The sequence below is a fragment of the Bemisia tabaci genome, chromosome 4 (genome assembly GCF_918797505.1).
Source record: "Bemisia tabaci chromosome 4, PGI_BMITA_v3".
NCBI classification, from domain to species: domain Eukaryota; kingdom Metazoa; phylum Arthropoda; class Insecta; order Hemiptera; family Aleyrodidae; genus Bemisia; species Bemisia tabaci.
Window position 1 is genome coordinate 59,179,610 of NC_092796.1, and position 10,859 is coordinate 59,190,468.

At 37.7% G+C, this 10,859-nt stretch overlaps 1 protein-coding gene across 1 annotated transcript; it reads right to left on the minus strand.

The window, feature by feature from the left end:
* Window positions 1–4,272: 4,272 nt before the first annotated feature.
* Window positions 4,273–10,558, minus strand: LOC140224397 (protein SSUH2 homolog). The gene is made up of 4 exons (XM_072299100.1): window positions 10,287–10,558; window positions 7,349–7,545; window positions 6,579–6,786; window positions 4,273–4,684 (listed from the first exon to the last, which is right to left on the minus strand). Exons 1-4 carry the CDS (start codon window positions 10,512–10,514, stop codon window positions 4,538–4,540), a joined length of 780 nt encoding a protein of 259 aa, XP_072155201.1. The 5' UTR covers window positions 10,515–10,558; the 3' UTR covers window positions 4,273–4,537.
* Between the last annotated feature and the right edge of the window lie 301 nt (window positions 10,559–10,859).

Genomic DNA, 10,859 nt, shown 5'->3' on the forward strand with positions numbered 1-10,859 from the left:
TTATCATTTATTTTTCAAATAACCGGTGGAGATTTGTTTGTATGAATAAATTAACGACACATGGATTGTGTCAAACAAACCAGTCAACCACTTTGAGCCTTAGAAAAAAAAGAAAAGGAAAAAAAAAAAACCTATTCTTCCATCGGGAAAAATTGGTTTTTAGTCGTATGGGGGCTGAGTTTGGGGGTTTTGAATCGTTCTTTTAAAAAGAGCAGAAGTCCATTTTTCGGATTTTTTTTACTAACATTTTTTAACCCTCCGGTTGTGTTAACCATAATGTCCGAGAAAACAGCGGTAGTCCGCTTTTTGGAAAGCGAATGGTACACGCACGCAGGAACTCTAATATCACGCAAAAAAAGTTGAACACACAAAACACGTCAAACAGACAAAACGTTCGACGTCTAACGTCAAAAATGCAAAAAAAAAAAAGTTTGAAAAATTGAACTTCCGCCTTTGATGAAAGTAGTAATTTACTTGTAGGGTGTGTCACACTTAAAAATGTCCCAATCCTTTGCGTCAGTCCTGGCCTTCCAATCGCTGGAATATAACACAGCGGGCGTATGAGTCGCGAATGCAAGAAATAAACTTTTCTCGAAGAGCCAAAATGTCCACCTGGATTAGAAATCAATTTTACAGTGATGTAAAACAAAATGACTTGGGCTCCTTCCGAGAATCGCCATCATTGTGTTGGAATGCCCGCTGGTGAGAAAGGTGAAAAACAATGGCGTGGCGTGCTTTGCGATATATCGAGTCATCTGTCATTTAAAGGTATGGAAAAAGATCGATAAATAGGGTGTTCGCAATGAACACCTTAACAATCGATGCTTTACCGTAGCTTCAAATGGAGACTTATCGATAATCGACCATTGACGCCTCGTCACTAGTGAAAAATGAACTTGGTAACGGGCGCGCACAGCAGGAGGAAAAAATTATTGCCACCTCTAAAGACAATTCTGATTTTTAAAAATGATTCAACGAGTACTTTCCTTCAATGAATATTCCTTTGTCATAATACTTACATCCTCTGGTAGCAACGACGGTCCTCTGGTTTCTCACTTTTCAAAAAGTCTTGAATTTAAAAAATTAAACAGTTTAAAAAAAAATTGTGGGAATATATGTTTTCGGAAACTCATTACGGGTATTTTTTAAATTTAAAATTATGATATGTAAACTTTTGTGGAAGAGAATTTTGAAAAAAACTCTTGAAATATCTGGAGTATAATTTTGTAACATTTACGTGTGTATTATTTGAAAAAACAATATAAAAAATAATACATTAGTAAGTTTTATATACGTAAATTTTGCTTTCAAAAAATTTCCAAACAGAGTCTCCAAAGGCAACATTTTAACAGGTTTTTAAGGGTTTTTGAAAATTGTTTTTCAATAATTGACTGAATGTTCGCGGGGAAAGTTCACCATACGCGGACCGACGAAAATATGATTGGGATCAAAGATTTTCAGAAACTCGGCAGTTTAACACTTTGCGAAATTAAATAGGTATTTCTTTTTATTAATTTGGTCAAACAGGTCTTTTTTTTTTTTTTTTTTTTTTTTTTTTTTTTTTTAATGGTATTTTAGAGAGTTTCAGCAGTTTTGGTTGCCAAAAAAAAAAAAAAAAATTTCCTTGTTCCCAGATCCAATAATGTAAAGACAATATCAAGCTCAGATTTGTTATTTCATTTGTTTCGTCTACAGCTTGGTATGGCGTGTGACGATATTTACCCACTCTTGGCTAATGTATGAACGTTTGAGACTGGTAAACTTTATCTTTGTTTAAACTTGGTATCTACCGCCAATATAAGTGAGGCATAAGTGTCTCTGCACTTTAATTTTTAGATTTGTTCTTAAATCTTATCGAATCTTCCATGTAAGCGTTCAGATTAGGTGCATACATATTTGCTTGCAAAAAATCTCGATGCTTTCTGTGCTCAGGTTGCAGAACAATGAGTTTTGTTTGCACGAGTTGTGCATAACCGATCCGTTTTCCTCCTGAATTTTCTCATTTTTTCCATCCTTTATAACTTACTCCAGATACATTCAACCTATAAGTATTAAATTTTGACCCTAGAATGACGTAAAAATCCACTAATAAAAACTCGATCTCGTGTGAGAACATTTGAAAGATTGAGATTTTGACTGATAATCTGAGAGTATTATGCAGCATATTCGGAAACACTCAAAAGAGACATTAAAAGAAACACTTAGACTCCCTTTTGCAATTGCGGAGACAGCTAATTTGGGCTCATATCGATAAAAACACCAATCTGCGCATGAAATTCAATGGCACATACGTTGTTTATAAAAAAGCCAGAAATTGAATTTCCATATTACAAAATGTAAAAAAGTTTTTCATGTTCATCGTTTGTCGACAGGTGACATTGAAGATGTGTATATTTTCCCGGAAAATCAGCATTTAAAAAAGACGACATTGTCCTACTTTCAATTCCTAATGCTGCTCTTTACTTTCAATTTTGCAATGACTTCTTTTCTTATTCGTAATTGCGATTTTATGATGGCGTTTTTCAATTCGCGTATTAAATAATCGTCGCATGTCGTTTCCTTCGATTTGAAAGATTTTGATTCATATTTGGACGAAAACATTTTTTACTCTACCTCTCTCCTGTGCAAGCAGGAATACCTCAAGACCACAGGATCTCATTTATTGAAGCTATATGTGTCTTTCTCTCACGTATCCGGTCATAGCTTGATTAGAATGAAACGCTGAAGCAGGGCCATGATCTCCTATGTAACGTCCGCACAGTTCGTCGCACCTCTGACGTAAGGACGTATCTCAATTTCCACATGACCTCCGGAGAGAATAGACTTATACAGAGGACAAGGCTCACGAGGAAACTGACATAAGCCCTTACGTCAGAGAAGCGACGCGTTTAGTATGCGAGTGGCGTGGTTTCAGACGTTAAAATTGGATATCAGTGTCAAATAAAGCTATGAGGTCAACTACACGCAGACATACACCTGCGTCCTGCGACCTGCCCTGGTGTTACGTCTAACGTCCCGAGTTCGTTTCCGAAGAGGCAGCTTTGGAACTGGTCGTCCATATTTGATATGATATCAATTACTACCGGTTAATGGATCGTCTTGAATGGTTTAGGAGTTGAAATAACATAGTAGGAAACATTATGTCACACGCGATTTTGTGTGAGTAAAAACATTATCTTCTAACGAGGGATATCGAAGATATTTTCCTTTAAAATTTTGCCAGTGACATTACCCTAGCATAGACAAATCCAGACACTTCGAACGGGGGTGTGAGGGAGTTCCGGGGGCCTCTTGCAGAAAAATTTTGAAGCATCTTATATGCAGTTTGGGTCAGTTTCATCATGAATAATTACAGAGTGTATGAGCGTCTTTCCATCTTCATTCCTCCGTTCCTTCCCTCTTTCTTCCTTCTCTTCTTCTGCCTCCTTTTTCGGGCGAAAAGGGGGGGGGGCGTATGCCGCTTACGCCCCCTGGATCCGCCTATCTATACTGGTGGCAGTGAATTTTGAAAATCATGTTCCAAAAATTGATCCAATTGACTCTAAGGGAAACCCTTTTTCGGGATCCTTTCAAAGTATGTATGTTTGATTAATTTACGCATATTGAAGTCCTTTAAAAACTACCTTATGCTTTGTCAAGACATGCTCAACATTTTTTTAAACATATTAGTGATAAAAACCACACAGATCTTTCAAGAGTTTTCAAAACTTTTTTTTCTTAACTTTCACGAGTAATCAGTTCTAATTATTGTATTTTTATTATAAATTTCGCTACCTGTACTTGCGGGAGCTATCACTAAATTATTAATGGATCGTAATTTTAATAGGTCTTTTTACGATCCTTTGGGAGGGGGAGATCCAATTAAATATACATTTTATTCATCAAGCCAAACAGAGCTTCCTCTTGCAAATTTTAATACTTTTCTAGGCTTTTCTTTTGAAAATGTACGAGTTTTTGAAGGTCCTTTTTAAACTGTTATTGCTATTAAGTTGCAATTTGATCAAATTCCGAAACTTAATATAGCCCAGGTACAACACTCCAAACCTTTGCTTTAACCACACAAAAGCGCCTCTCAAACTTCAAAATATGTTTATTCCTACATTTTATCTTGTCTCAACTAAAGAAGTCGTTAATTTTGTGCAGGTCCCCAAGATCTCGTAACAACCTCATTGATACATAAAATATCGACAAGAGCGTTTAAAAAAAAAAAAAAAAAAAAAAAAAAAAAAAAAAAAAAACCCTGCAGGCCAGAAAACGGACCGTTTAATATAATGAAAAATTCGTTAGTAAAAAATAGAGAAAAATGTATTTACATAATTTAACAAACGCCAATAAGATGGATGTATCTACAAATTGATGCTGAATTACATTCAATGGTCCTCTGAAAAACACTTCCAGCGTCATTCAAGAACAAGCGATGCCATACTCAACTTTATTGTATAAAAGAGATGATTGCTTTTTGCACGAGAGAAAGTTTTTAGAGGTAGGATCAAGATTTTTTGACGGAACTGAGTAAAAAAAATAAAAATGTAAGGCGTTAAATGATGATGCAGCCCCAACAGCAGGTTTGAGGATAATCTGGTGCGTGAACTTTCTTTTCAATCCCGTAGACGAAGAACTCTCCGTCATGGCCCTTCCATGTGTACTTGATAAGTGCCACAGGCACTACTCGTATTCTTTGTCTCTGCAACACAGAAACATCATAATTAAAATCCAGACATAGGCGGTCCACCGAGTGCCTGCGGGTATCGCGGAACTTGACAGCTAAATTTTTTTTTTTTAGGAACAGGAGGTCTCTTCATCCGTTCCTTGGCAATGATTCTCATTGAAGTCAGTATACAGGGTGATCCAAAAGTCCCTTCCACCCCCTCTAACTTTTTACTTAATTGAGGTAAAGATTTGAAACTTGGGGAATATTCCTAGGTCAAAGGGAGCTACTTTTTGGCCCCCCTAAAATTTTCAGGGGGGCCCCCCTTGGGGGGCAACGGCCCCCAATTTTTAATTTTCAAATGGGAAGACCCCCTTTGTGATAGCTCGTTCGAAAGAGCATAAAAAAAGAAAACTTTTCGCGCAAACCCGAAGTCAATATCTCAAACCGTTTCAAAATGGCGGCCGGTTAAAGTTCAAAATGGCCGAAAATTCACACCGGTTATTTGTCGATGGATTTGCGCGAAAATCGGTATGTAGGGGTATTTTGACACGAGAAAAACGAATTTGACGTTAGATTTTCAAAAAAAACCGAAATTTCCAAAATGGCCGCCGGTTAAAGTTCAAAATGACCAAAAATTGATTTTTTAAGAAATCTAAGTTCAGATTTGTTTATCTTATGCCAAAATACTCTCAAATTCCAAGTTTTAGGCAAATCCATCAGGAAAACACCAAGGTGAAAATTTTCGGCCATTTTAAACTTTAACCGGCGGCCATTTTGGAAATTTCGTTTTTTTTGAAAATCTAACGTCAAATTCGTTTTTCTCGTGTCAAAATACCTTTACATACCGATTTTCGCGCAAATCCATCGACAAATAACCGGTATGAATTTTCGGCCATTTTGAACTTTAACCGGCCGCCATTTTGAAACGGTTTGAGATATTGACTTCGGGTTTGCGCGAAAAGTTTTCTTTTTTTATGCTCTTTCGAACGAGCTATCACAAAGGGGGTCTTCCTATTTGAAAATTAAAAGTTGGGGGCCGTTGCCCCCCAAGGGGGGCCCCCCTGAAAATTTTAGGGGGGCCAAAAAGTAGCTCCCTTTGACCTAGGAATATCCCCCAAGTTTCAAATCTTTACCTCAATTAGGTAAAAAGTTAGAGGGGGTGGAAGGGACTTTTGGATCACCCTGTATATGAATGAAGGGTTAGTGCGTTCTTTTAAAATTCGAGGCAACTCTTTGCCGTCTTGGTTTTTTACTACAGGGATTCTTAAATTTGGCTGCCTTTTAAACGTTTATAGTGCAATATCATAAAATTAAGGAATAATCAGCTGAAGTTAAATTAAATTTACATCAGTCTTGCTTCGATAATAAATAAGTACATTAGAAAAACCGTAATTCACTAAACGAAAAGTGTTTTTAAAATCTTTGCACGAGGATCAATGTTTTCTGCCAAACTCTCCAACGAATACTTTATCGTCGTGGCTTTCCGTCGAGAGTGAGATAAATATACGATGGACAGGAATTAAGAAAAAAATAATAATAAATTCTCCCCTTGTGTCTATATAAAAAATCGTATTTCCATTTCGGGATGCTTAAAATATATCAATTGTAAGAAACCAGATTTTCCAAAGTTTTAAGGAAAAAACTCTTCGATAATTCACGGAAAGCCTCTCGGACTTTTGCCCAATCACGCATTATTATACGAGTTTTTCCCCAAAAAAAGAGGGGAAAATAGAAGAATTAACTTTTCTGCCTCTTAACATTCTTCTTTCCTTCTCCAAAATTCTACAACTTAAAGAAAGAGAGGAAAAATGAATAAATACAATGAAACTGAAAGGAAACCGCGTTTTGATACATTTCGTCAGAGTGGTAAAAGTCTTAAGAGTCTTGGGGGGAGCATAGTAAAGGGAAAAAGAACAAATCGATATACCTGGCAAATGATGTATTGATCGGCGTACAGTCTATGATGTTTCTTGATGAGCCTGTTGGAAGCATTTACCATCGCCTCTTCCGGGAAGTCGGAAATTGGGCCCACGATTGAATTCTGCTCGTTGAAAACGATTTCCCCAGAAACTTCGCTGATGAGTTTCCTCGGGAGCCCCGTCCGCTCTAATATAAACTCCGAACTGTTGACCTTCCTTGAAACATTAGGACATATCTTTACAAATCATCATATCATGTACGGAAAAAAACAATCTTCCTTTAAACTTGTTCGAAGACAAATTATTACAGAGCGTGAAAAAAAAAAAATCAGAAATAAAATATAGAAAACTTGATTTGCCGTGCGCACATGCATTATTTTGAATTTCATAGGAACGAGGAAGAGGAAACATTTTAATCTGCAAAGTTCATTGCACAAAATAATGGCACAATATCATAGGTATTTTTTCCGAACTTCGGAGAAAGACTCTATAGTCAATCGACAAATTGAAAATTTAGAAGTACGTCCCGAATGAATATCGCAAATCGAGAGGTAAAACTAAGCTTTTGCGATTATCACTTGAACTTATTCGAGTTAAAATGAACTACATCCATTCTACATGAGCCCTGAGATCCATTGGAATACATGCATGATAGGGCTCAAACCAATATATACATAGTCCCTTTTGATTTAAATACGCCCATTTAGGACGTACTTTTCTTCAAAAATTTGAAGGTATGTATGATTGTATTAAGTTTTGAGATGCTTTAGGTACTTACCACGTCACTGTTAGTTGAATATAACAAATGATGAGCCCTGAATTTTCGCATTGAGGACATCCCATTTTGCCGGTAGCACGACATTTGTTACAATCCATGCGCCCGTAGCCGTGGTTTGAGGCTCGACAGTAGAAACACCGTTCTCGATACTCCGAATCGGCCGTGAATCCATCACCGTGACAATGCAAACATCGTATCTGTACCAACACATGTACTTCAGATTTAATTTTTAATTTTTCTTCTTTTTTGAAAAAACCTCACCACTACATACAGCCCAAACAAGAGTTCAATTCACTGGAAAAAAAGACACATTGGATCTAGAGTCCAGAATCTTGAAAACATTGACAAGAAAAAATACTCTTGATTCAATTAGATTTAAGCTTAAATCAAAAGGAAATCCGCTTAAATTAAGAGGCTTGGTTCTTGATTTAAGCAAAAATCCTATTGAATCAAGAGTATTTTTTCTTGTCGATGTTTTTAAGAGTCTGGACTCTAGATCCAATGTGGTTTTTTTTTTCAGTGTTGGATTACATTTTGCATAAGGAACCACTGTCTTAGACTCTCCCATAACAGCACATATCTGCATAGGAAAACCGATGGCATGCATGTTGTTTCTAAATTGGGCCAGAAATAGTGGTTCCTTATTGCAAAATGTAATCGAATTAAGAGTTACATACTTGTACTCTACTTTTTAAAATATATACGCGTATACATGTAACATTTTTCGAAAACAACAGAATTCTATTAAAAATATGTGTAATTGTCCAACTAATTTCGAGGAGACACTAAAATAAAATCTGGCCCTCTTATAGTCAGTATTCCGATGTTTGACCCATTCCTTGGATAAGTGTAACAGCTAAAACGAGCTTCTACTGCCGCCTTACAACTCCCTCCTCCTTTAATATCGTCCAATTTAGAAACGCCTTCTAAACGCTGGGTATGCAATTTTACCTTCATGTAAGGTACATTGCTGGTGTTTGAAAATGAAGTTATTCCCAAGTTTTCGGTGAAAATCGGTGCGGCATTCTCGGGTAATCAAATGAAATAATATTATTCTTATACTTTTGTGCGATTATAATAGTGCGATTGGAAACGTCAATATATAGTTTTTTATAGTATCCAAAAAATTTGAAGGTGATCACGCGAAAGTAACTGAAGCTAAGTTGGTGCGATTAGATATAGTTTATTTGTTACTTTTAGCTCACATGAAAATTGATTTTTCTGCGTGGAGGTAAATTAAAAATCGCAATTTCAGAATAAAATTGACATTTGGTACTAGTAAAAATGGATGAAACGGACCGAAATTTGTGTAAAAATGTTTTTTTTTTTTTTTTTTTTTTTTTTTTTTTTTTTTACCATGTGGTACCGATTGCCACCTGGGGACACTGACATTCCAAATTTCATTTTTTTAATGCACCTTAATGACCATCTCATAGAAACAGAGTTCGGAGAGAATGCCAATGAACACTGAACACGTGTTGACCAACGTCCATCCCATACTGAGGCAAGATGCTGTGGACGTAAGATTTTTCTGCATCCCGTTCTGATCTCAACATTGGCTCCGTTTCCGCCATTGATCGAGGATTGTAGACATTTGTATCCTTTGCAGACGTGCAGGATGTAGACTCGATCGCGGATGGACGGTGTACACATAAAAATACTGTGTCCACTTCGGCAGGCGCAGTATAGGCAATTCGCACATCGGAAAGTATACGCGCAACGGTGCTGTGCTTGGAGCATTTCTACGATGTCGAAGGCGCTGCATTGGGTGCAAGTTCGCACGCCTTTAATTGTCCGCAATAATTTGAATTGGCGGCGTTCGGGAATTGATATTGATAGAAAAACATACTTTTTGCTGAAACCTCTGCAAGTGTTTTCAGATTGAAAGAATAAATGTAGGTATGACTTACTGCTTGCACCCTGATTTTTGTATGAATAACTACAACTGCGCTAATGTTTGTTGTGAGTTTTGTTAACGCTTTGACTGCGCTAATTTTTGTTACTTGTTCCTTTGTCAAAGTTACTTCGATCGCGATTATTTGTTTTCGTGTACTACCTCGACCGTGGCAAGTTTTCTACTTGAATTATTCCGATTGTCTGATTAAACTGTGCCTAGGGAAAATTTGTGGATTCTTGGCGAAAGCGTGCACTGGAAAACTATCTGCATCTCTGATATTTCGCAATGTAAAATATGAGTAATAACATATCTATGTCACAATGAACGTCTGCAAGCCGATCAGCGAGCTGATTGTTGAAATTGATAGTCAAAGTTATGGACAAAAAAGACAAAAGGGATATGGAGGGTCCTTCTGGTGTAAGCGAATGGTTACAACGGACGACGGACGTAGGTAATAGACTAACTAACGGCAACCCACGAGAGACCCTATAGTCAGACCATCCTATTCTTCCTCAGTCTTCCTTAGTCTCCTAGTCTTCCTTAGGAACTAGAGGAGTCGTCAGCTAAGTTGACGGTTGTTTACTTTCGGTTTGCAGGCGTTTTCGCGTCACTACTATCCACATAAAAATATCTGGCTCTCTCAGAAGCAAGAGCACAAGCTTAGATAAGTTTTTTAATACTTTCAAACCTTGTAACACTTTAATTTTTAGCCACACAGAAATCACAACCACAAAAAAGTCGCAAATCATAACTGATAAGTAGTTTTTTTACGATACGATCATGAGACTGATGTTTTCGATGTGGATAGTAGCGAACGCCGCTTTGTTCAGTGGCTCAAATTCGTCGTTGGCGCTTGCAAACCGAAAGTAAACAACCGTCAACTTAGCTGACGACACCTCTACCAATTTCAACCATTAGGATCGCTCCATACACCCTATGTCTTCTTCGTCTATGGCTTTGTCTATAAATTTCAATAACCAACCCGCAGACTTGGCGAGGCGCAAGGAAGTGAAGGCTGGGGAGTAGCGGAGCAGGACCTACCCATCCTTTTCCCTTACATTCGTTGCAGAAGTTGGTGCCGACGCCGAAGCAGCGATGGCAGGACTTGAGGACGGAGGTGTGCGGGACGTGGATGACCCGGACCTCGTCCTGGAAGAGTCGCTCGGGCTCCACCTCGATTTCCCACGGGAGGGGTGCTTGTCCCTCGCCCCGCTCCTCCACCGGGAGACCGCTGTTCCACGCTTCGAACACCCACGCCACCTCTCGCATCTCCACGAACGAGTCCAGCTGATACTGAAACAATCATCCCTTCGTCACAACCGAAGACAAGTTACGAGCTACATAGACAAACACTGAAAAAAAAAAATCTCGGTGTATTTACTAAGAAAAGGGTAAAATTACCAAGAATTCAGGGTTCTATTTGATCCCAGTTTTTTCTTGATAAAATTACCATTTATGGAATTGGTAATTTTACTGAGAATTCTCGGTAAGATTATTGAACTTTCTCGGTAATTTTACTGGACCACGGTAAAAACGCCAATATTTTTTATCGACTGTGGTAGAATTACCGAGATAAAATGGCAAAGTTACCGGGAATTGATTACCAATAAAAGT